Consider the following 27633-nt stretch of genomic DNA (forward strand, 5'->3'; position numbering starts at 1 on the left):
CTTGGGAAATCTTTTTATATCCTTTTCCATCTTTATAAAGTTCCATTACCTTGTTATGTTATTTCTGTTATCATTATGATTTGAAAAGGAGCCAAACAACAATGTGATAATAAATGGCTTCACCAGATCACTGTCCTTCAATAAAAAACATTTGTATTGCATGATTGTTCATATTTTCAAAATCAATGCCAAAATGTCACAATTTCTGCCAGGGTATGCAAACTTATGGGCACAACTGTAGTTGATTTCTACAACAGCAATATTCACCTTACCTAGCTCTGGATTGCTCCCGTGGCAGTCTTTTAATCCAATAACTAGCTAGCTAAACAGCTAGGTTTTTAACATATAGTTAGTTTCCTTTTTGTTCTAGTATTGTAGGTGTTTGAATCTTTATAATTAAACTAGATAAAATAATATAATTTTACTACTCTATACTGAAGCATGAAAATGTATACATATTTCTCATACATTTGGCTTTTGTTTGCAAGAATCTGCTGCACAAATAGGCTAATTATCACTGTAATGCGCGGGCCTGACTTTTTAAATCCACTCCCATCTGTCTCCTACTGTATGTCTGTGCGTCAGTACCTCAAAGCTGTGGTTAATGGAAATAAAGAAAATATATTATCTCAGTACCTACGCTGTAATAAGGAAAGTGTGTAGGTAATGTAGGTTCATATCGCATTAAGTAGTTTGTATCCCCATCGCCAAAAAACATGATACAGTATATTATGTAATATACTCACAATATACGTCTAGATAAAGATAATTTGTATATATTCAATCACACTGACAGCACACCTAATGTATAATATAGTGAATGAACAGAAACTGAGGATTTCAGGTTTTATTTGGTAGTTTTACATCAGAATCCCTCATCAGAAAGTTGTAACATTGTACGAACATGATTAAATGCTCATCCATTCAACACACACATTTTGTTTACTTACGTGCATACCCATCATTTCTCTATCACACACACATACTGTTAAAATTCTCACACAGTTATGTGATGTTTGTGTCAGTCTTGGCCTGGTGGTGATTGGACTGTGTATGGGTGTGTGTGCTATTTCCCTCTTCACAAAAACACCCATAAACTATTTGCCAAATGTTGGCATCTCTTTGGAATGTGAGAGTATTGTTATGTTTTAAGGGTGTTTGTTGAATGTGTGAGTATTGTGATGTATTTAGTGTGTTTGGTGAATTTGTGAATATTGTGATGTTTTAAGTATGCTTGTTGAATATGAGAGTATTGCGATATGTTTTAAGTGTGTTTGTTGAAAGTGAGAGTATTGTGATATGTTTTAAGTGCGTTTGTTGAATGTCAGAGTATTTGGATATGTTTTAAGTGCTTTTTTTGAATTTGAGTGTTTTGTGATATGTTTTAAGTGTGTTTGGTAAATGTGAGTGTTTTGTGATATGTTTTAAGTGTTTGTTGAATTTGAGTGTTTTGTGATATGTTTTAAGTGTTTTTGGTAAATGTGAGTTTTTTGTGATATGTTGTGTGTTTGTTGAATTTGAGTGTTTTGTGATAGGTTTTAAGTGTTTTTAGTAAATGTCAGTCAGGTGAGCCTGAGTGTTGCACCACAAGCCTTAAACATCTCGACTTAAAAGTATCCTTGTCAACGTAACACACCCTCTTTCTTGCCCTCTTAACTATCTTTTTGCCTTCACAGCTTGCTAAGCAGCTGGTGTCTGTTAATTTTCAAGTGCTTAAGCACCAGGGATTGGCCCAAATCAATATGACCAATCATCTAAGTATGAATATATGGACTGTAGGACGTAAGCCTTTTTCCTACTGTGCAGTCAAATTTCTCTCATTGCTCTCTCATTCCACCTACATACTACTCAGCCATAGTCCGCCACTGCAGATAACGCTGCTTTGTCCACTTGGTTGTAATAGTGTTGGAGGAATGATGCCACCTATAGGAATACAAGGCATCTACAATTGTATCCATGGTATTCTCACCAGATGGTTCTGAAGCATAGAGATGAAGGGCACACTTCCTACCTTTGCCGCTGATTGAATCAGTGACAGCATAGACATTGACATCGACAATGGTGTGTATTCATTATGCACATTCTGTTGCAAAATGTTTTGTCTGAAGCCCAACGTTTTGTGTGTTGCAACATTTTGCCTGTTATTCCATAGAAACAGGGGTGCCTCTATCAATATCTATGTTCTAAGTTCTGTGTGGGTGCTGAAAATAGCCCAAAGATCCAGGAATAGAGCACAACATTGTTCCTTAATCACACAGAGTTGGATCAACTCTGTTTCACATTCAGAAACTGAAAAAACAACAACATTATTTCCACATACAGAAGCTGTTCCCTATTTGGCCAGAAGTTCCAACACTAGAAAAAAAAGCAAAATAACAAAAACCGATGAACACAATGAAAAATAACAAAAGACATCCCAATTGTCAAAAACCTATATTTAACTATGTGCTTGATTTAAGAGTAACCAGCTGCAATACCAAACCCCTCCTGCTCTTGACCTTTAGTGTCACTCTAGCCTTGACGAAGGATGTTATCTTTCCCACTACAGTTCAGCTGGGACTCCCCAAATAAATAATTCTATCCATTTATTTGTACAGATCATTCCGGTGTCTCTCCAAGAGTCACACTCTTCACCCGAGTCAGTGTGTAACTAACGAGGGACCCAAAATAATCAAGTGTTCTACAGCTGATCACAGCCATGAACCTACGAACCTTAACGCTTCTGACAGAAGATGAACCTTCTCTTATTTCCCCGGTATCAGTGCTAGCTCTAACCCCCGTAACGCTCTTCCCAAAGTATTCTATCTATTCGACCTACCAGACCTATATGAGTCCTCCCGAGTACCCCCTGTGGATAACCTACAGTAGATTCCCCGATGGTTCCTAGTGCCCCAGGTTGAGAACCACTGCCCTGTATCCCCCGCAAAGGCCCAGAGTGACACTCAGAGAATAACATTGTCAGTCGGACTGTAAATCATGTCTAATGTGCTTTAGTGTTTATATATGTGTACAGGGTGAGAATCAGGGTAGGGGACTGGGCAAATTTTATATTTTTGTTTTAAGAAAAGCTTTGGGGGAATTTTTCAAAGGATTTTTCATTGGATTTTACATGAACCTTTTTCTTTCCATTTCCACCCCTGGTGGGAACATTATATATTTTTTTGGTCGGCCGGATTGGCGTTATGTTTCTCTACAAAAGCGGTCCGTTTGGTTCTCTTTAAGTGCATCTCTTCATTTCTGCTTAAAGATGCTTCATCAATGACCGACTGTTGGCTGCTTTAGACCTTCTCCTGATGATCCTCTTCTGTAGTCTGTTGCTTGGGGTGGAGTTAGCTGAGGAGAGGGAGAGGTGCATGTTGATTACGTCATAAAACATTGCTGACTAACCATTGTAAGAATAAGGACATTCTATAGTGCTGAGGTATTAAAATCCAAGCTGGAAGGTTCTGGACCATTGATTTCAACCACCTGGAAGTAAATAAGTCTTTGTCCTTTAATGCTGTTGGATTGTTTCTCTGAAGATGTTTCCTTCAGCTCAGATTTGAAAACCTTAGCTCTCAGAGCCAATCAAGTAGCAGACAAGTGCCCACAAGATTGTTTCTGTGTTCCGACAGGTAGGTCAGACTCACGTCCTATACATTCTACTTGTGGCTCCTCCCACTGCCCGCCGGGGAGGCAATGTACAGAAGGTGGGTGGCGCTGTGTGAAGCCTGCATCACACTGGTAGCGAACTATGGAGTTGACAGGGTAACGGTCTCTTCTGCTGCCCATCAGCCTGGCATTTTCCACCACAGGGGGTGAATGGCATAAAACTGAGAAGTATTGGGAAAAACAGAACAATTGAGCAAGGAGAAATTCTGGCTTTGTGTTTCTAATTATTTCAATAAATATCAAGGTTTGAATGATACATTAACTCTTTATGGTACCCTGAAAGTACCAATTAGTATTCCTAATCATCATTTTAACATTTAACACTTGATTAGTACCCTCTGACATCCTTATATTTTAAAAAGCAAGCCTAGTACTGTAACTGTGCCCTGTTGGCTAAGTCATCAATAGTTAACTCACTATGATGTTAACCTGCTATGTGCGGTGCCCTTTAACCCTCAAACCCTGTTCCTACCAGGTCCACTTTTGCAGGTGAAGGGCAGGTGATAGTTGCACGGCACATCGTTCCACTGGCCACTCTCATGCCAGATCATCACCACACAATCCTCTCCAGAGGCAAAGTAATTATCCGGCTGGTTGGGCCTCCAGTTTTCATATTGCTGAATGTGAACACATAAAATAGTCCAGCCAAATTGATTATTATTAAATATTATCACTATTATTATTATTACAGTTACTGTAGTTAAATGTCATTTTTATTATTATATCTATTTGTCATTTACATCTCACATACTGTGAATAGAATGAAATTGAATGTAAAGAAACATATCAGAACAGGATTAAAGAAAAACTCACCAATGGACTTCCATCTGTCCAGTGAAATTCATTCTGCACAGTCATGTCATTTAATCCAATCCACTGATAATCCTGAGCGTTGGCTAGGCAGAGAGAAGAGCAGTGATCTGTCATGAGGCTATGTTCGATGTATGTGCTAAAGACCAATTGCACGTTACACGCAGGCGCACACACAAACACACACAGAGCCTATATCTATACTCACAGTTGATAAACTCCTGCTCTTGTTGGGAAGTGATGCTGACCAGGTGGGAGTTGAGCCCTCTGCAGCGTTCCTCAGCATCAGACCACGTGTCTCTTTCAGTAAAGTGCAGGTAACAGCTCCCCATGAACTCCTCCCAGCCATCAGCACAGCCCAGCACCGCTGCCCAGCACACAGATAGATCGACACATGAGAACATTTACTGTAGAATGTCGCTCACCACCCAAGTTTGAAGCTATTCACCGTGCGTCCTGTTACAGTGTGGCTAGTGGATGGGGACTTCATCTTGTGACACAAAAATGAACCACAGATTACTAGTCGATTTAAAGGAATATTGAGTGGGACACACAGGTCCGGAGAAAATTCAGAGACCACTGCACCTTTTTCATTCCTTTCCAAAAAAGTCAAAAAGGAAGGTTTTGAGTCAGTAACAGAAGGGTTAAAATTAAGAGATAAATTGGACGCTTCTGTTCCTCTCTCAAAACTTTCCTTTTCAACTTTTTTGGAAAGGAAAGAAAAAGGTGCAGTGGTCTCTGAATTTTCTCCGGAGCTTTATAATAGGCACATTTTAATCTGGCCATATGCTCATTTAAGCACAGACTCACGTGTGCCGCAGTCTTTCCCAGTGAGGCCATGCGGGCACTGACACACAGCAATGCCATCCTCCACAGAGCAGGTGCCCACTCCACACGAGTTAAGCTCACATGGGTTAGGAGCAGCTGGAAAGAGACCGGGTCAGACAAAGGAAGGTTTCAATTTTGTGAAAAGGCTTACAAGGAGACATTGTTCAATAGCTGTTAGCATAAGGTGCATGAATCAAGGTGACTGTTGATACTGTAACTGTTGGACTGTTGATACTATGATTGATACTGTTGGACTGTTGATACCTGTTGGTACTATGCATTTAAGCAACTTACCGTCCACTACCGTAGGCTCCTCTACCACAGCAGGGGTCACCAATGGCACGGCGGGTGCTGTCGTTGTGCCAGATAAAACTGTGGGTGCTGCTGTCATTGTCTCCATGGACCCTCGCTGCCCTTCCTGCTCATGGCCTTCCTCCACAGGGTCCAGATCATCCCCTCTGCCACGCAAGATCCCACTGGATGAGCTGCTCCCTTCATAGTAATTGCTGCCATCTCCACTGACTTCTATGTGGCCCCGGCCCTGCTCTGGACCATGAACGCTGGGCCGCGTCGTCATCTCAATCATCTCGTCTTTGGTCAGGAAGATGACGTCTTGACCCAAGTGGTCACCGCTAGATGGGAATCCGGAGCCGCTCTGAAAACCGCTCGGGTAACCGGAAAAAAATCCCTGTGGAAAACCTGAGGCGAAGGGCCGGTAGCCGGAGACTTCCTGTTCTCCTGAGGGCTTTTCACTGAGGTCGATGAGGCCTGAGTCCGTAAAAGATATATCAGGAAGTCCGGAGCCAGAGGCGCTGGCGCTGAAGAAGCCGTCTGATCCAGAGCCACTGACATCCACACCTCCTTGTTTAAACTCCTGTCCTATTGGCTGTTGTCTGGTGATGTCCACCAGGTCTCCATCCACCAAGACGATAACCGAGTCCCCACTACCACTCAGTTCCCCAGATGCCCCGCTGCCACTACCTGAATGGGGAAGAACGCCGGAAGGGAACCCACCGCTGAACTCTTGCACCCCCCACCCCGACCCATCAATAGGGAAATAGATGATATCGGTGCTCCCCTCTCCCACCTCCTGGGGAACTCCGGAGCCAGAGCCAGAGCCCTCTCCTGACAAGAAGTGCCCACTGGTCTCAAAGGATATTTGAAAGCCAGACCCAGATGCCTCTCCACTGGCCACACCTGATGCCCCTCCACTTCCATAACCAGACGCCTCTCCGCTGACCTCACCAGATGCCTCTCCACTTCCATAACCAGAAGCCTCTCCGCTGACCAAACCAGACGCCTCTCCGCTGACCTCACCAGACGCCTCTCCGCTGACCAAACCAGACGCCTCTCCGCTGACCTCACCAGACGCCTCTCCGCTGACCAAACCAGAAGCCTCTCCGCTGACAAAACCAGAAGCCTCTCCACTGACAAAACCAGACGCCTCTCCGCTGACCAAACCAGACGCGTCTCCGCTGACCAAACCAGACGCCTCTCCGCTGACAAAACCAGACGTCTCTCCGCTGACAAAACCAGATGTCTCTCCGCTGACCAAACCAGACGCCTCTCCGCTGACCAAACCAGACGCCTCTCCGCTGACAAAACCAGACGCCTCTCCGCTGACCAAACCAGACGCCTCTCCGCTGACAAAACCAGAAGCCTCTCCGCTGACAAAACCAGACGTCTCTCCGCTGACCTCACCAGACGCCTCTCCGCTGACCAAACCAGACGCCTCTCCGCTGACCAAACCAGACGCCTCTCCACTGACAAAACCAGACGCCTCTCCACTGACCAAACCAGACGTCTCTCCGCTGACCAAACCAGACGCCTCTCCGCTGACCAAACCAGACGCCTCTCCGCTATGTTCAGGGATTCCACTGCCACTGGCAGAATGTTCAGCTGAGCCTGATCCAGATTCATCCACAGATGGCACAATGGGGCTCACTGAGAAACCACAGAAACAGAACAGAGAAAAACAGTTCACAACGATTAGAATACAGCTTTTGTGAATGTCATTCTATCTTGTTCTGCTGTCACTTTTAAAGTAAGCAGAAAAATCAATGTACAGAAAATTCCGTTGATACTAAAATAATGTTGCTCACTCAATGTATAGAATTATTACCTGCAGCTGATTGGTCCGTTATGGTTGTCATGTTGATAATTTCCTCATCAACAACTACAGTAATGTTTGGTGTGGTTTCAGTGGGAATAGTTGTACCTTCAACTGCAAACAGAAAACAAACAATGTTATCTGTTTTAAAAAATGTCTGTATTTGTCATTATCATAGCGGAATTGCTGAATGGATTAACATTAAGTACTTTTAGTAATTTTACAGATTCTGGGAAGAATAATTTTTATGGGGCATAAAGATGGTACTATATGAAAAGTTTCACATACTCTTGGTTCTTGTTTTCAAAAACATAGCTAGCTACCTCATTCATAATTCTTCAAAATACATTTAAATAGGCTCTGGTTTGGTGGCCACCATTTTCTCAAACCGATTAAAGCAAAGACACGTTGCATTCTGGAATGGGTGTGGATGACGTGGAGGAGTTGAATAACATTATTCAGACAGCACCATGTTTATGCACCTTTGCCAATGTCGTTGATTACAGGTGACAAAAAAACATATAGTAAGTATTGCAACCCTTTCATGACTGGACAGATGCAACACCTATCTAAACAGACTGATACCTCTGAAGCAGTATGCGTCATATCTAGAGTGCTGGTCCGGGTATCCTGTCTGGTTGGGGTAGGCATAGATAGTGTGTACGCCGGCCTTTCCTCCTCCACAGTGAGGCCTGGGGTTGCTGATTGGGTAGCGGACACTGCCGTCCTGCAGCCAGCCTGGGCGGCACTTGTCAAAGCCTCGTCTCCAAGCGGCATAAAGCTGCCCAGTGGTGGCTAGAGTGGTGTTGAGTTTCTGACAATGGGCTACAGCCTCCTCATAGGAGAAGCTGTCATAGTCGCTGGTGTAGAACAGGTTTCCTGAGAGATGACAAGTGTGAAAAGAAATCACAACATGTTTGATAGTTAATTTGAAAGCTCTGATGTAAAAGACGAAGAAACTAATGGAGAAATCACAAAAAATCTGAACCTAAGCTCTGAAGACGACAAAAGAAATCTAAGTCAAAGAACAAAAAATAAGAAGAAAAGCCAAAGACAGAAAATGCGAAGAAAAAAAAGGTGAAAGCATTTAAAACAAATAACAAAAAATACTTAGTACATGGCTATGGCCTCTCACCCTTAAGGCTGTCCACGTAACAGTAGACATCATATCTCTCAGTAGCGGGTCTCAGGCCGTAAGACCTCACCCCTGGAAGATGCTCAAGATTCCCTGAGCACTTATCTCTCGGAGACAGGATTGGGTACCTGACCATAGGAGCAGCAAATGTGTCAGTATACAGGTAAAGTTAAATCTAGAGTAATGAAAAATAAACAAAACTAAAGCTATATTCTTTAATTATCAATGGTGGAAGTCCAAAAATGGATGTGGCGACTAAGATTCCAGCTTTTAAGGTAAGCGTTAATGCTTCATCTGTAGTAAGAACATTGGAGCATTTCTGAAATGTCAAAATTCCTTTGTATTGCAGATATCCCAGTCTAAGGATTAAGGAATGAATGAATATCAAGTAAAAGAATCCCCCAACCCCCAAACTTAAATGTTTCCAAAATGTTGCTAACATACTGCCTGGTACACTTTTTCACTACTGAGATGTCACTCATCTATATCACCTGACGGTCTGGTCTCGGAGCCAGCCAGCATCACAGTGGTGGAGCCCTGCCTCATAGGCTGCCTGGAGCTGCTGGGAGCTGGCGATGACTGCACCCACACTCTGACAAGCCTGCTGGGCTTCCACAAAGGACAAGTCATAGCGACCGGAGCCAGCCCGATAGTGGAACACCACACCTATGGAGTGACATTGGAGGATGAAAGTGCAGTAGGGACAGAAAGGGTAGGAAAGAGACAGACCCAAATCCATGTTACCATATGCTGGATCATCTATTTGTCTGAAGTCTGGTGTAGCAATCTAAGCTCATGGCTCTGGATCACATCATCTTACGACGTCTCGGGAACTGTTTGTCTATTACACTGCTCAAAAATATTAAGGGAACACGTAATCATCACAGTGTAACACTGAGTCAATTAAACTTCATATCAATCTGTCCAGTTAGGAAGCATAAGCAACTGTGACTCAATGTCACCTGTTTTGGTTCAAATGAAAGTGCACTGGAAAGGTGACAACCCCCCAAAAGGGAATGGTTTTGCAGGTGGTGGTCACAGACAATTGCTCTCTTCTTATCGTTCCTTGCCTGATTCTTCCTTAGTTTTGCATTTTGCTAGTGTCCTTGTCACTACTGGTAGCATGAGGCAGTACCTACAGGCCATTCAGGTTGCACAGGTAGTCCAGCTCCTCAAAGATGCTACATCCATCCATACGTGCCGTCGCAAGGTTCGCTGTGTCTCCCAGGACAGTTTAAAGAGCATGGAGGAGATACCAGGAGACAGACCGTTACACGAGAAGAGCTGGACAGGACCATAGAAGGGCATCAATCCAGTAGCAGGAACGGTATCTGCTCCTTTGTGCGAGGAGGAACAGGAGGAGCACTGCCAGAGCTCTACAAAATTACCTACAGCGGGCTACTGGTGTGCACTCCATGAGGGTGGCATGAGGGCCTGATGTCCTCTAGTGGGACCTGTACAGCTCCATTGGCATTCGCCAGAGAACACCAGAATTGACAGGTCCACCATTGGCGCCCCGTTCTCTTCATAGATGAGAGCAGATTCACAATGAGCACATGTGACAGATGTGAAAGAGTCTGGAAATGCTGTGGTGAACGTTATACTGCCCTCAACATCATCCAGTATGACCGGTTTGGCGGTGGGTCAGTGATGGTCTGGGGAGGCATATCCTTGGAGGGTCACACAGACCTCCACATGCTAGCCAACAGTACCCTGACTGCTGTTAGGTGCCGGGATAAAATCCTCAGACCCATCATCAGACCTTACGCTGGTGCAGTGGGCCCTGGTTTCCTCATAGTGCAGGACAATGTGGCCAGAGTGTGTAGGCAGTTCCTGAATGACGAATGCATAGATGCCAATGACTTGCCCTCAAGTTCCCCAGACCTGAATCCAATTGAGGACATTATGTATTGATGCATCCGACGCCGCGAAGTAGCACCAGTGTCCAGGAGCTCACTGATGTCCTGATCCAGGACACCATCCGTCGTCTCATCAGGAGCATGCCCACATTTTGTCAGAAGTGCATACAGGCACATGGGGGCCATACACACTACTGAGTCACATTATGAGTTGCTGTGATGAAATTTACACAAGTTAGAACAGCCTGTGATTTCACTTGTTTACTTTTCGGTGTGAGTTTCCAGCCCTCAATCTGCTGAGGATTTTGATATCCATTGATTGTTGTTACGTCATTTTGTTCTCAACTAATTACACAATGTACAGTACAGTAAAGATTTTGACTTTTAACATATTTTGTCATTCATTGTGTGATGTAAGCGTTCCCTTAATTATTTTGAGCAGTTTATTTCCTGCCCTCTGTATATCCCTCTGTACTTAAAGAAATAATGAAAATGTCCTGATCAGAAAAAACAGCTACCTGTAGGTGACATGGCCGTTTCATTGTCATGAATGAACTCTGACTCCAGATGCGGTTTAGCTGTTACCCCACTGACAATCTCTTCGCCCACGGCTGTAGTGTCCGTCACATTGGGTTGGATGGAGATGGGCACAGTGGTGGAATCCAGGGGGGCTTGGGTCACCAGCTCCCCCCGTACCTCATTGTCAGGGGTGGTGGTTAGTCTTGGGAAGACCATGGAGCCATCTGTGATGGTGGCCACCTCGGGGAATGGTGTGGTCTGGATCACATCATCGGTCTCTGTGAAAAAATCATTGGCAGCAGGTGAACATTAGGTCCCACTGTGATACTGAAAATCCCTTTGGCTTTAACACACCCAAATGCAATTCACAAATACTCTTTGAACAGGATGTAGTCTGTAAAAGGAAGAGATAACAGTGCCCTGATTAAGTACAACATATCAAGATATTAATAGCATTATGGCATAGTTACTGGTAGTCCTCAGATTATTCTGGTGGGTGGGTTACCTTGGTAACAGATCGCATCATAGAGGGAGTCTGGGTAGGGGTAGCCTGTCTGGTTAGGAAACAGGTACACGGTCCTAACTCCTAGGAGCCCTCCACCACACTGAGGCCTGGCGATGTTAATGGGGTAGCGGACGCTTCTGTCTGCCAACCAGCCAGCGTTACACACATCCATGCCAGCCTTCCAAGCCAGGTACAACTGCCCTGTGGTGGCTAGTTTGGCACCTAGTTTGGCACACTGGTCCATTGCCTGGTAGAAGGTGAACTTTTCCACAGATGTGGAGTAGAAAACCCGGCCTGTGGTAAGCCAGAGAGCGAGAGACACCGAGACACTGTTACCTTTTGTTATTTCAGCTTCTTCATTGTCATGAAAATAAGATATGTCTGGCTGAGGTAGTCAGTAATCTAAATCAAACAAAAAGTTGTTTTGCTAATATAAGACTTTGCCTGTTTTTAGTATATGCTATTAACCATGTAATTGCATTGCCTATTTATATGCCCCACAAAACAGCTTGTAAAATGGCCATCATGACCATGACGAGCTACAGTAACTACTATCATGACTGATGGTCTACAGTATTCGCTGGGAAGTACCTGACATCTTTTCTGAAAAGCAGTACACGTCATACGTCTCGTTGACCTCTCTTACACCGTAAGTTCGTACACCTGGGAACTCATCCTTGTCTCCAAAACAACCCTCACGAGGCTCATGGATTGGGTACCTTGAGCAGGTCACGTAAGATGGCAAAGGAAATAAATTGGATAAGGGTTACAATTAATCTTTGCTTGAATCCTATTTTGAAAAACATTTCCCACAAAACCTGTTAGAGCTGTGTAAGTCCATCACTGCTTATGAACACAGGATAGTAAACATCTATAATGTTTCCCTAAAATGGTTAGTATTGAGAATGGTGCACATGGCTTACTTAAAACAGTCATGAATTAAGGTGTTTAGTCAAATTACCTGACTGTTTGGTCAGATAGCCAACCAGCATCACATTGGTGGAACCCATCATCAAAGGCAGCCTGAAGCTGGGCCGGGGTGGCAATGGTGGCACTGTTTTGGATGCAGGCAGCCTTGGCCCTCTCAAAGTTTAGAGTGTAGCGAGTCGTGATGGCTCGGTAGTGAAACACAATACCTGAAAAGAACACATTGCCCTCTGTCACTATTGAACTTCCAAGGGTATGTTGTATTTGTCAGACAACAAACTAAAAGCTCACTGTTGGATATTCGCTGGATATGTAAGTAGGATAATCCTTCCAATTCAGTACAATAGAAAGCCGTCAGCGATTGGATCTCTAACCAATTGGTAGTCCAACATTGCTGCCCTTTCAAATTAGCCTCAAAACAAGGTTTTAAATCCCATGATTATTTTTCCATTAGCAGGAAATGTTATTTTAAGAATATAATACAACATACAGCTCCGGAAAAAATTCAGAGACCATTGCACCTTTTTCTTACCTTTCCAAAAAAGTCGAAAAGGAAGCTTTTGAGTGAGGAACAGAAGGGTTAAAATTAAGAAACTACTGCAAATTGAATGCTTCTGTTCCTCACTCAAAACTTTCCTTTTCAACTTTTTTGGAAAGGAAAGAAAAAGGTGCAGTGGTCTCTTAATTGTTTTCGGGGCTGTATATTGGTGCTTAACACAACATACACAATATGGCCAAAAGTATGTGGACACCCGACTGTCACACAAATACAAGCTTGTTGGACATAAAGTTTATCGTTCATTTGATACTCATTTTAACAATCGGGAAGTCATGTAAACATGACATCACGTGCGTCTTTTCTGGTCTTGATGTGAAGCTTGTTTTATTATTATTTATTGATGACTTATATTGGTTTATGAAAGTTCAGACAGGTGTGCAACCAGATATGTTAGAGATGGCCATTTGTAAATAATTAACAGAAAATGAATTACATTTTGTTGTTCAAGTACCCGTTACTTTGTTCAATGACAATAAAGTTGAATCTAATCTAACCAATCAGATGACTATTGATGCAAAAGGAGGCACATGGAGTTAACGGTCAGGAAAACCAGCTGAGTGAAGAAGGTTTTGTGTTTGTTACAGGGGGCTGTCTGTGTGAACTCTCACAATTAAGCTGGTGCTCTGAAAAGGTCTCAACATTTTGGAGTTAGTTGAACCAATGTTAAAATGATAAAGTTATTTTTCAATAGACATATTTTTGGTTTTTGTGTGAAAAGAGGGTGGGTGGTGTCAGTGGGGCTCATTGGGTGATCAGCACCCCTAAAGCTCTGACCCTAGAATCGCCCCTGATTCGCTACATTATTTTCAATGAGAAAGGATTGCTTCTGTCCCCCTGGTTGCACTAGCGCATGAAAACGTCAATATTCCATGAAGACGTGTTGCTGTACCCATGTGCGTTCTGGCCAAACCATCAGACAAAATACATCAATTTCCATCAGAAAGTTTAGATTAGTTTTATAATCTGGAAATCGCTTTTAAGGATCTCCGATCCAGACACTGTGGGGAGAATCGGGAAATATGGCCTAGCGTTTTAGCCAGAGTTTGGCTAGCGAAACAATTGTTAGTAGTATTGTAAGTGCTGCGAATTTGTTTGGGACTCCAACAAACTATAACGTAATAGAGTATGTGTATGTTAATAAAATGATGTTCTGTTGAGTTCAGGGTTGAGTTAAATTCGATTAAATCTTTCAGTCAGTCTATTCGAGATGTAATAAATTGAAGAGAATTCAGAAAAATCTCCATTTTAACACACTTTCAGAATTGACTAAATTTAAATTGTATTGACTCTGATAAATATGAATAAATACCTTGAACTTGGATGTCCACTGAGTCATAATTATTCTCAATGCCATGCATGACCTCACAGCGATAGGTTCCCGAGTCTTTGGCGTGAAGCTCTGTGATCTCTATGGAGATGTCGGTGGGCACCAGAGGGTAGTTAACCAATGTGACTCTGTCCAAGTATTCAGTCTCAACATAAACTTTGCCCTCTGACGCCACCAGGATCAGGGTGGTCTTGCCCTTGGTTACGTAGGTCCACTTGATGCGATGGGACAGCGGGGCGACAGTGGGTGCGCCAGGGTCATCAACAGTGTTGTCCTGGAAGTAGCAGGGCACTACCACCCTGGCGCCCATGAGGGGACGCAGTGGCACCTCCAGAGGGATGCTGACACTCAAGTTACTTTCCAGATCTGGGAAGGATAGTAAGAGATTCATGTGTACATATTTGCATTTATTTGATTGCAGTTACTTCATATAATGATATTCTGAATATGTTGATCATGCAGGGGAAGATGTTATTTTCGGAAAGAGTTCTTGTTATCTGCCAGCCTTAATACAAACCCTATCTCAAGAGAATTGAATCCCATATACATTTGGCGTTAGACTATTTTGGCAGGTCCAGTGAACAGTAGTGATGTCAGAGTACACATACCGCTAAGGTCTTCATGTGATATTGTTGAGGTGATGAAGGGCAGAAACACACACAACAGGAGCAAGGTGATCATGGTTTACCTGTGATGGGAGAGAGAAAAAAGTGTAAAACCAAATGTTTTGTCAGATTTTGCCTGAGCTCTCATTTTGTTTAACCAGGCTAGATGTAAATGAAACTACCCCTACCATTTGCTAAAATGAATTACATAATATATTTTTTTGCTTGGCCAAAGGCCATACATTTTTCATGAGTTCAAAAGATGATTCATAAAACTCACTAAACCTCTGTGTGTGAATGATTCCAACTAGCGTGGTGGGAATTGTTTAACCAGATTGTTTGTGTACATTTATTTTACAGCACACTCCGACTACTTTGGCCCTCTCAAATATACATCTCCCCTTCCTACACACTACAGACATGTTCATTAATGAACAAAAACTCTCGGTCTTCAGTACAAGGAATGTTCTAAGCACATGTTCTTTTTGAATTTACATAGCATAGGAATAAGTCTTCATAAATTTCCTTCTAATAAGAGGGAAAATTATGATTCATGTCATCCAATGTGCCCATTTTTGGTTTGTTTTTAGCTGTAAAATTGGAAAAAGTCAGTCCAGGTTTCCAGCAGTTCTCAGATACTGGCTCTTTCACTGTCAATTTGCCTTGCTTGATTCAGTCACAGTTGCCTTGACATTTTTTTTATTCAACCCTCTAATCATCAACTTATTTAGATCTGGGACACCAGGTGGGTAGAATGGAAAACTAGCAGGCTACCCCTGAACAGAAAACTAGCAGGCTACCCCTGAATACCCCTAGTCGAAGGTATGAGCTGTCAAGACAGAAGCTCTCAAGACTACTACTTTTACTTGCCAGAAAAATTTGCACGTACTTGTTGCTGCCATAACAAGCAGAATACGCAGGCAGGAGATGAATGGAACATACAGACAAAATACTGCATATAGACACAGACAACCAATGGTTGCCATGAACAACCAAACACATCTCTTTGAGCACCTCTTTGACAGAGAAAGCCATTGTAACTCCTGTTTGATTATGTTCCATTTTCAGGGGAACTGTCCAGAGCCCTGATTACAATCCAGGCTAATTCTGAATGGCTGAATGTCTAGCGCTCACACAAAACCAGAATCCACCCCCTGGGGGTCAACAACTCTAACAAGATCTTTCTCACACACACACACATTTGTGAGAGTAGGCCTGCATTTTCTGAGTTCCACCCTCTTTGGAAAAACAGCTTGAGTATTTGCTTTACTGTCAGAGACCTGACTGGGTGGTTATGCACAGTTTTATTGGGGGTAAAAACACTGACACAAGAACCGTTGGTCAGAGTTAAATCTCCAGTTAAGTAAACAGAAATGCAAACATTTGAAATATTCTTAATTTCTGATGGCAGGTAGGTAGCCTAGCGGTACAAGCTTGAGACCAGTAATTGAGTGGTTGCTAGGTCGAGTTTCTAAACCTGACAATGGGTAAAATACGTTGTTCTTAAGCGAGAAACATAACCTCAATCTTCCCGGTTTACCTAGTCGGCACCGGCACATTTCTAATTCGGAGGGTTAAAAGTAGAGGTTACTTAATGGTTGGAACTTGTTTGCAATTAGCATCTAAATACATTTGAACTATACTGTAGTGGTCTATTCTGCTCCCTCTGGTGAACATGTACTGCTGCAACATTGGTTCAAATCTGGCCCCAGTGCTCTTTCAGCAAAAATCCATAGCCACTGTCTCTCAATACAAATGGCTGTAAATATGTCTTTACAAAATGTAATCCTTTAAAAACACCTAACAACCCAAAAAGTAGGATAGACACTTTTTCAGAAATTCTTTCCATAAGACCTTTGAAAGCATGAAGTAGAAAGATTTGACTGAAACAAACCCAGTCTGATTCACAACCAACATGCAGCTGACGTGACTGAAACAAAGCCGGTCCGATTAACGTGACTGAAACAAACCCAGTTGGATTCACAACCAACATGCAGCTGATGTGACTGAAACAGATCCAGTCTGATTCATGTGACTGAAACAGACCCAGTCCGATTCACGTGACTGAAACAGACCCAGCCCGATTCACGTGACTGAAACAAACCCAGCCCGATTCACGTGACTGAAACAAACCCAGCCCGATTCAGGTGACTGAAACAAACCCAGTCCGATTCACAACCATCATGCAGCTGACGTGACTGAAACAGGAACCACATTTGCCCTGTTTTATATATACAGTGCACGTGGTATCTGATGTACCTCTCTTCTTTTGTCTGACTTCCGCTTTTGGAAATGGACACATTCCATCTCAGAGTACTAAAGTATCTACCATTATTCAGTCCAGTATTGTGATACCCCAGATTGATTGTGGCCCTGCTACATCACGTCTTCCTACTCCCATCGGACTTGGGACAGTCGAGATATGTTTCTCAAACAGCAGTTGTAAAACAGAATCGTTAGTGTTCGATGGAACTCTCTGGAATTTCACCTTGATTGAACTTAAAGGTGAACAAGCTGCCACATGGTGATGGCCAATTCCACGGGACCCCTTGGCCAATCTGAGAGGAGGATTTAAACCCTGGTGTTCCAACAACACAGCTAAATATGAGACAGTGAGTTTCCTGCTGTGTCTTTCCGGGAACCCTCCAGGTATCAGCATGGTTGGGAGGGGTAGCTTGCATACCATACACCTTACTTTAAGTTTCCCGGACAAGAACCTCTAGAGATTGTTACTGATGATGACGTGAAAGCCGCCTGCATCCTACATTTAAACACTACATCTTAAACAGCAGGGGCGTCTTTAGGCCTGGGCATTTTATGAATAGCCCCGGATGTGAATTTACAAAGAAATGTGTGTAAAAAAATAGCCCCTGATCTCTTCATCTTTAACTCCGATCATGCATTACAGCCCTCAAACAAATTATATGATACTGTTGATTAAGAAACGCAAATGTTTTGTGTCCTCGGTGTGTCATTCAAGCAGCAGATCTACTTATTATTATTTGGAACTTGGGCATTTTGTGTGTGAGCCCACCGAGGGAGAGAGAGTGAGTGTACCGGTTACAGGTCTTGTCATTGTTGCCATCTGATTCTGGCAGCTCTGAATATAGGATCAGTTTTATGAATCATTATTCTAAGAGCAATATAAGAAGTGCAATTAATTATGAGGTAGAACAGAAAACCAGCAAGCTCTGGACTTTGTAGGGTGAGATTTGAATACCCCTGTTCTAAAACCTCCAAAATAGAGACCATTCAAGAAATAGTTTGATCAAAATCCTTCCCTGCCGAGAACTACAGTTGCCAAACAAACAGCCAGTGTTTACAAATCAGCAAGCTGTTTCAAACTCATGAATCATATGAATGCCTTCCAACCAAAACCTCATCCCTGGATTCATTAAAACCTTCTACTATATCCTTCAACATAGAAGCAATGAATCCATGTGCCTTTTAGGCATCGTTTAAAATCCTTGCCGTCCTCCAGCCTTCACAATCTACACTACACTCTCATTGTGAGCCAGCCAACCCTGACGCGGCAGCCGCGCAGGCCTGCTACAGTATCTCCATTCAGCCAGTGTGGTATGTTCCCTTCCCCGTTGAGGTGGAGGCCAATAAGGCCCGGGTCTGTTCCTGCTGTGGTGAAGCTCTGTACGTTTGAATGAATGCAGGGCCCAGGGAATGTTCTGGAATCCAAAGAAAACAGGAGGCCCCAAACCCGCCTGGGTCTCTGGAGACCCCAGGAACAAGAACAGAGTGAACATTGACAACAGAGCCCCGTCGAGTGGTGAAGGGAGCAGGGGGCTGGGGGGACCATGGGAGCTAGCACGTTCCCACTGTCCATCATGGACCTACCTGAATGTCTGTAAATGGAGGTTGGTGGGCAGATATTTGTGTGGATGCCGGTGTGAACACACACACACACACACATCCAGTGCAGATCTCTAAGTGGGTGTGTATAGAACGTGCACGCGCTTTACACAAACTGGCAGGTGAACACAAGTAGACTGCAAATGCTCAAACAAGCACACGCACATGCACACACACATCAGTGATGTTTTTCCAAAAAAATTAAGTGTAAAGACAGCAATCTCTCATGGTTGGGATATATAGTTCTAACCATTTGTATTGAAATTCCCATTAAACCAAACACGACTTTCTATACTAAATTAAAACTGTTCAAACTATGGCATAGCACAATTTCAAATACTGTAACAGCCTACAAAATATTCTATAAATATTGAAAAAACTAGCAAGTCAATTCAGCCAACCAATTTTCCATCAAACAATACATATATAAATCAGGCAGACAGTTTTTTGACACCTCCTCTGAAAGCATGATCAAAATCCTTCACTGGATGGTATGTCCATGTGGCTGCTTTCTATCTCTATCAGAAAAGACACAGGACGTTGTTGAATAGTGAAGGTACAACCATACAATTAACTATACATCGCCATTTCATTCAACACCAGCTGACCTGCTAAACAGAGAACATGCCAGTGACATCAGGCCCATCACCTCCACTGTACCACTCAGTTGCATGTGAAGACATCATTTCCCCAAAGAAATAAAAGCCAGTGTCTCTATTGCCTTGTTAAGTGACAGCAGAGACAATCAAGTCAGGTGTAAAAGCTCCACCCCCAGGTGTCTTACCATTCAACAGCATATTAGGCAGGTTAAAAAACAACTTTGTAAAAGTTTGAGTGATTTTTTTCAAGAAGTCACAAGTTTCAGATGCTGAAAACCCTTGGCGTGTTGGAATGGTATGTTCTCGTTTTGATGCCTAAAACATAACAGTTGAGTGAAAACGCCAGTGGGTGTTTAAGTGCTGGTAAACCTTTCAAAATGCCTTCATCTGTTTTATGTCTTTGTTACTTAGGTCTAGGTAGGTTTTACTCCAATCTTCTCTGTTCATCACCTTTTACAAGCAAAACTCAGAGCTGCACCCTAGTTAGGCTGCCCAGTACAGACACTCAAGACTCAAGATAGGCAAGACTTTACCTTGCCAATGTCCTCCAATCCATGGAGAAACGTAAAGTTATCAATGGGCCAAATTGTTCTTCTTGAAGAGGATTCGTTTTAATGCAATATTCTTGGCTGTTAGAGTGGTGCTGTAATATGCACTCCTGTACAAGGTAGTAACGTACCGGTGATTATGCGTCGTCGGTCCAATCTGTGAGCCAAATCCCTCTGTGTTCTGACTATGTGCTGCTCCCAGATGTGTTGGGAGTAGAAAGAAGCTTTATTCAAATGCAGTACCAAGTTAAGGAGTTTTAGAGAGAGAGAGAGTGAGAGAGAGAGTGAGTGAGAGCTATAGCAGCAAGGAACATTTTCTAACCAGTAGTATGAGGTCATGCAAACACTCCTGAGTATTGAAGCATATCATTTAGATTAGATCAGATTTACACTACAATACTAAGTAATTTAGATTAGATCAGAATAACACTACAATAGAATGTAATTCAAATTAGATCTGATAAACAATACAATACTATGTTATTTAGATTAGATCAGTAAATCTGGGAAACAGTTTTATTGCAATAAATGAATGAAACAATATATATATATATATATATATATATATATATATATATATATATATATGCATTTGTATAACAAGTATAACAATTCAGACATTCACATTCAAGTTAAAAAACTTGGCAGTCAGTATGAGAGAGGACAGATCAAACCGGATGACTCTCCATACTGTCCATACTCTATCCATACTGTCCATACTGTCCATACTCTATCCATACTGTCCATACTCTATCCATAATGTCCATACTGTCCATACTGTCCATACTGTCCATACTCTATCCATACTGTCCATACTCTATCCATAATGTCCATACTGTCCATACTCTATCCATACTGTCCATACTGTCCATACTCTATCCATAATGTCCATACTGTCCATACTCTATCCATACTGTCCATACTGTCCATACTATCCATACTGTCCATACTATCCATACTATCCATACTGTCCATACTATCCATACTGTCTATACTATCCATTCATTGAAGGCCAACATGTGATTGTTGCAGGGCTATATTGTTGCAGAGTCGGCTATATCAAAAAATACTAACATTTGTACATTTGCTTGTAGTTCTGTCAATGTTCACTGTATAACTGTTTGATACTCACTGTGAGAGTATCACACATTGTTTTCCATTTGCCACCACATCAGTATCCTTTACAATGTAAATCATAAAACTTGTAAGCATGTGTTGATAATGAATAATATCTTAATGGAGTATTTACATAGGAAGGAAGGAGTTTTTTTTTTTTTTTCTCTGTACATTTGAAAAACCTGAATATTGTCCGGTACCACCAACACTAAAATTGCACCACATTTCCATGTGTTATGATATAACATTAAAGCCTCTAATTCAGCACAAAAAACATAAAACATGTTCACAAATGTAAAATCTCTATCATCTGGCATAAATATCACACATTGCAACCTCTCAAAACAAATTAAATTGATGTATAATATATGTTTTTTATATGCAGTACAGCATTAAAGATGAAGGTGCATGCACATAAAATGACAAGCTTGAAAGTAATTTGCCAATCATGAAAGTTTTTAGTCACTGCACTTATGATGTCATCTCATTTGCATAGCCAAGAGAAGATGGTGAAGATGACTTAAAAATGAAATTGAATACGTTTTACAATATCTATGTTCTTGTCTTTTCTTTCATTGTGTTTGTTTGCGCTCGGTGTTTGTTTACATTCATTAAATATCGACACCAACTACATCTGCCTGCACCTGGTTCCTTGCTCCCGCAACACTGTACCTTACTGACAGTTCTGTACAATCATGTAATGGGTTGAAAAGTGTTTAAAATAATATTATAAAACACCATAAACAATAAGCAATTCCAGATAAAAGGGGTTGTAAACTACTTAATTACCAAAAGATTGATGTCTCGCTATTGGTAAATGTAGGCATAGCAGAACAGTAAATAGAGTGAAAAAGTATGAGTAGCTGGGCTTACTAGCTACATTATACCATTAAACAGTTTACTGAACTAGTTAAGCACTAGTCTTTTACTAGCTAGATTATTATGATAAAGCATATTCCCTGGTTAGCTTTACTGCTTGCCACTTGCTAATGTTTTACATCCCATTTTAGTTATTTATCAGATGTTCTCCAGAGCACTTAGGGTTAAGCACCTTGACCAATAGAACAACAATAGATTTTTCACATAGATTGGTAATGACACCAAAATACTGGCTCTACCAAGCCACGCCCAGCTAGCTTTTGTAGTTAGCTATGTTGAGGGGTGGAATTGGGCCAGAACTCAAAGTTCTCCAATCTCCTCCGTGTTTGCTTGGGGCTTAAGCCAACTGGGATAATTAACGCAGTAGCTTTTATCACTAGACAGGCAAAATAGTGTCAGCTTCATGACTTCATTAGCATTCAAGTCTGCACTATGGAATTATGGAACTATGGAATAATCTGGGATTGGTATAAAAAATGATATCTTTATTATTTCATGAACGATTAAGCATTGCCTCCATAGCTGTGCCTATGACCTACAGATGTGAAGATAATCACGTGCCCAGGCTTAGGCTATTGGTCACAGCATCGATGGGAGTGACCTGATCGTTCTATGGGAGTACCTTACTGATTAAAGTGTATGTCTTCTTTCTATTTGAGCGAATGAGAATACTGCAAGGGTTTCATGTTTGGATCATATGGTAAGCGTTTTCCTGTTAGTTCCCAATTCACATGAAGTTAAACAAAACAAAAGTAATCTTCCAAAAGTCTTGTTCCTTCATCTGGCCAGAGAATGAATGTAGCACAATATAATTTCCTCAGAAAATACTGTTTTCAGTCAAAGTCAAGATGACTATGTCTTTGAGTTTAGGAAAAAGTGTGTCCTAGTTGCATTCATACCCAAACCTGTTACTTTCCATTCATGGCTTAAGGCGGGACTACTAGATGGGTTAATTCCCCTCACATTCTACACAGTAAGCTGCCTTTTAAATCCAAATTTTCCATTTTGAAATCCATTTTCCATTTTGAAATCCCATGGTTTCCGTATCTTTATGGGGATATTGCCAATGGTATTAAGGCATTTGATACAAAGAAATTATCCCAATTGGTAACTTAATAATCATTAATACTATGCCAAACATAGACTTGTTAAGCTTTGATAATATTAAGTATTGTTACACGTACATGTTAGACTTATAACAAGTGACTGTGGCTTTAATTGACTGGGTCATTAAAAGTGCTGGGTTTATAACATGCATGTCTTCGGAAGCTGTGATTTTGTTTTAGGGCCCCTGGGAACTGGTTAGAACTAATATTTTAAACGTTTTTATGGACAGTTTGTATATGAGGACATTGTTAAGGAAATGACTATAAGCCATGCTCAAGAACTCCAGTACCTTTTTCTAAACAAAGCGTCATTGTTTGACTGCACTTTCCGATGTGAAAATACAATGTTTGTACTACACCTCTCCATTTGTTGTGTTAGCAAGTGAATAAGGTCATTTCAAGAAAGAAATCACCTTGATATTTTATAAAACGTATATTAAATAAAGAGACCTGTAATACAACAGGGAAAATCAGATTTTTAAAATGAATGAAGAAAAAGTTTCAACATGCACACCACCTTTACACCACCTTTACACCACCTTTACATCACCTTTACATCACCTTTACATCAACTACATCTCCAACCTTTCAATATCTTTGTAGTTTTGTAAAATAATTAGCAATACAATAAAATTATAGATTTATTTAAGGTTAAAAACACCAAACTGTCATCAACCCTGTTATTGAATAATCATTTCAACATTTATCTGAGAATAAATGTTTTGATAGAAAATTATTCACCTGTGTTTGACTTGCTGCTGATATGGATGGATATGTAATAAAGGTGATCATATAAGCAAGGAGACAGGGGCATTCTCCTTGGAAAAGTGAAACAGGATTTATATAAATGTAATACGTTTGGCCTGTTTGTACTACAGTATCGGGTCTGTTTGTCCATACTGTATCGGGTCTGTTTGTCCATACAGTATCAGGTCTGTTTGTCCATACAGTATCAGGTATGTTTGTCCATACAGTATCGGGTCTGTTTGTCCATACAGTATCAGGTCTGTTTGTCCATGCAGTATCAGGTATGTTTGTCCATACAGTATCGGGTCTGTTTGTCCATACAGTATCAGGTCTGTTTGTCCATGCAGTATCAGGTCTGTTTGTCCATACAGTATCGGGTCTGTTTGTCCATACAGTATCAGGTCTGTTTGTCCATACAGTATCAGGTATGTTTGTCCATACAGTATCGGGTCTGTTTGTCCATACAGTATCGGGTCTGTTTGTCCATACAGTATCAGGTCTGTTTGTCCATACAGTATCAGGTATGTTTGTCCATACAGTATCGGGTCTGTTTGTCCATACAGTATCGGGTCTGTTTGTCCATACAGTATCTGGTCTGTTTGTCCATACAGTATCAGGTCTGTTTGTACTACAGTATCATTTGTAACTACTGATGTTCCTTTCCTGTTTAACAGCCAGTGTCAAATACTGTGTCAGCCCAGGGTATTAAGCCAGTACGATGGTTAAAAGTTGACACTAGTCTGAGTTAAGGCCAAACTGCTGCATGTGTCACTGTGTAATTCTGCTGATTTTGGGACCTCCCACAAGCCTGTCAGGCTGGCATTTACAGACCTTTTGGTGCTGTGTGATTAATACATAAGGGGCTTGTAAGAGAAGGCTGTTAGACATTTTCATAACCAACTGCTCTCCTTTTTAACTGGAAATGTGTATTCCAATCCTGTAGAATCACAGTCTTACAAATACTGAACATAATCAGTGGGCCCTTAGTTCAATCTAGTGTCAATCTATATGCTGTCACAGTCAAGCAGGCAGGACACAGGGGCAGAGTTGAAGGCAAACATTTTTTTAGTGTTTTTCTTCACAAAACTGAACCAACAAAAGGCGTGGGAGCCTGCAAACTGAGCGCAAACGCAAACAATGACCGACAAACCAGAAGGCAAACCAGGGTAATGTAAATAATGTCCCCAATCAGAGGCAACACAGTGCAGCTGCCTCTAATTGGGGAGAACTGATTAGGGAACATAGAGGTGCCTAGACACCCCCAGCGGGGACCTGACGTATCCATGCAATCAACACTGGCAGACATCGGATACTCAAGACTAATAGGGGCAAACCTATTTACTATTGTCGTTAACTCCCGTTTACCTTGCCCAAGGGAATTAATATTTGTATCAAATTGAGGAAAACAATGACTCAGTTTCCCATTACAGAGTTTTGCTTGGCATTTTTGGCAGGTTGATATAGAACATATGTGATTTTTCAGTTACAAAGGTAAACAGAATAGTTTCAGCATGTGTTATTGATACATTTTTCGTTAAGCAGAGCAGCATCATGTATTGTACCTATCTATGGTTTGAGAGTGCTATTGATTCAAGCTCAGAGTTATAAGCTCTGAGAAGTATTACATAACTTCTATTTCTTAGAGCACAGTTTCTGTCTCTAAGGGGTAAACAGTTACTTATACAGGTAATTATTAAATACTGAATGCTGAAAGCCATGGTATATGTAAACAATAAGGCACATGGATGTGTGGTATATTGGCAATATATTGCAAAACCCGGAGATGCATTATTACTCTTATAAACCGGGTTACCAAAGCAATTAGAGCGGTAAAAAGTGATCTGATGTCATTGCTGGAGCTACATAGTTTCAAACCACAGCTATCAGCCAATCAACAATCAGCTTTCAAACTGTTCAGTTTAAAAAACTATTGTACTATTAATTGCTCTAATTACATTGGTTACCGGTTTATATATAATAATAGTAAAATACGTTAGGGGTTTATCTTACAGTATTTGGCCAACCAGTATAGGGCTGCATCCAAATCTGTTGTGGTTTATTGCCCATATACAACACCCCCTTGGGTCTCATTGCTAATGGTGTTAAAATGTATAACAGAATGACCGAATGTACAAAATACATACTTTATTTTTTAAGTGAAAACTAATATCATTACCTTTTCATGTTTTCCCTGAAATAACAAATATTAACTGTTATAACTCAAATACTTTGTCAGCACTTTTGACTTTACAAAACTGGAAATAAGCTATTTTCACTTTTTACCCTTTCACTTTTGCCAGCCTGTTTCTCTATTCTAGCGGTAAACTGTACGCCTTGCAAAAATGTATATCCATGGTTGGTTGTGGCAGCACTGTGGTTCAATCTTTAGGACCACTGGTAGAAATGTCCTACATCACAAAACAATGAATGTGTTTAAATAATGATGAAGTACTTAGATAAGCAAATCACGGTCATGACATATTACAACTAGCTAAGTAGTTTTGTAAATCGAAGATCAGAAGTTTGACCGTGTCACAAAGGTTAGCATAATGTGCTAGGCTTGCTAACACGTTACCTAGTCCAGCAAGTTAGTCAACACTACTTCATATTACACAAAATAAATTGGACTACTCGTTTTAGCACATAGATAAATATGTTCCACCAAAGCTAGCAAGCTACTGTTTGTAAGTTAGTAACTAGCTAACATAATAATTTCTTGGAGCTAACTCTGTTGTTTCTGTGACACCTATTAATGTATTGTGTTCACAGGTAGCTGCTGTCAAGAGAACAATGTTTAAAATATAACCTTGCTCTGTTCGTCTCACGCAAACACATTCCACTGATTTGTTTGATCAACCCTTCATAACAAAATTATTCATAAACAAACTGATGCAGCTTTTTTAGAACTGACAATGTCTGAATGAGACTTTAAATGATTCCTTGAAACGTGAGTATGATGTCTGGTTAGACACTGGTGTCATTAGTTAATTGGACAAATATGTTTTCCTCTACCTACAGTGCTGTTTCTATCCTTTGACCTGTTACCCCATGCACATGTACTTTTTTATTTGCCCTCTAATCTTTTGGCCTCATACCCTTATGAAGGTAGTGTTAGTATTTGCCAAAAGAGGATAGCCCCTAACTTTGGTTGTTTCTGGTATACATCAGTAAAGGAGTATTTAGGATGCCTAAAAATACCTGCATTTTAAAATACACCTCTGAATGAGGATGCATTCACCCCTGAAATAGGGATTCTCAAATAAGACACCTGAGCCAAACATACCCTCTGTTTATACATTTACAGTGATTTATGACATGAGCCACTCTATGTCAGTAGTCTTAGTAGGACTTAGTCGGCCTTACCTCACCATTATGTAATTCAACAAACACAGAAGCATGAAACAGAGGAGCACAATATACTATTATTAATTTGTATTCAATATAACAAAAAAAAGATTTCCCTATTTTATATTACATTAACACTAACACTAACATTAATAAATAAAAACATGAATACTAACATGAAAAGATATCAAAGTCTTTTCATTTTAAAAAGCTGAATATATATACTCAATGAAAGAGTTCTTCTCCATGACCAACAGATGGCACTGTCACAGGAAGCCACTGCGATTCTCCAGACTCTCCATCAATCTTTATGGGGCTTAGCTGTCGTTAGCTGTATACTGCACCGTCATTGTCCCTCCCCTGGCTTTAATACACGTACTCATCACTCACCTCCGTCATGCCATGGGGCCACGGGACCCAGCCATAAGGGCTCCTTTCACTCAGCCTCCCATCACCTCTCCTCGGCTCAGGGCCCTGTTGACACAGCCTCTCACTGTCCATCATAGGAAAGGCTGCTGCTTAACGTTCCTCCATAGAAATGAATGGCTGCTTTATGAGTCAGGGCCTACCCAGCAAACCGGGAACGTCCACAAG

At 41.3% G+C, this 27633-nt stretch overlaps 1 protein-coding gene across 1 annotated transcript; it reads right to left on the reverse strand.

Annotated features, from left to right (window-relative positions):
* Nucleotides 1-841: 841 nt before the first annotated feature.
* On the reverse strand, nucleotides 842-27476 carry acanb (aggrecan b). The gene is made up of 19 exons (XM_020040268.3): nucleotides 27430-27476; nucleotides 19978-20070; nucleotides 14839-14918; nucleotides 14213-14596; nucleotides 12379-12553; nucleotides 12009-12136; nucleotides 11418-11711; nucleotides 10912-11190; nucleotides 9026-9200; nucleotides 8535-8662; nucleotides 7985-8278; nucleotides 7412-7513; nucleotides 5584-7233; nucleotides 5272-5385; nucleotides 4670-4828; nucleotides 4465-4547; nucleotides 4124-4268; nucleotides 3630-3812; nucleotides 842-3333 (listed from the first exon to the last, which is right to left on the reverse strand). Exons 3-19 carry the CDS (start codon nucleotides 14909-14911, stop codon nucleotides 3242-3244), a joined length of 4458 nt encoding a protein of 1485 aa, XP_019895827.3. The 5' UTR covers nucleotides 14912-14918; nucleotides 19978-20070; nucleotides 27430-27476; the 3' UTR covers nucleotides 842-3241.
* Nucleotides 27477-27633: the final 157 nt, after the last annotated feature.

Source organism: Esox lucius, chromosome 19 (assembly GCF_011004845.1).
Source record: "Esox lucius isolate fEsoLuc1 chromosome 19, fEsoLuc1.pri, whole genome shotgun sequence".
NCBI classification, from domain to species: Eukaryota; Metazoa; Chordata; class Actinopteri; order Esociformes; family Esocidae; genus Esox; species Esox lucius.

Bases quoted from the DNA above. Each gene is read 5' to 3' on its own strand.
- acanb (XM_020040268.3), bottom strand. From the start codon at position 14,911: ATGATCACCTTGCTCCTGTTGTGTGTGTTTCTGCCCTTCATCACCTCA. The intron at 14,597-14,838 runs GTATGTGTACTC...TATCCTTCCCAG, and splicing joins ATCACATGAAGACCTTAGCG to ATCTGGAAAGTAACTTGAGT. The intron at 8,663-9,025 runs GTGATATAGATG...TCCTATGGTCAG, and splicing joins CTCCGAGACCAGACCGTCAG to GTACCCAATCCTGTCTCCGA.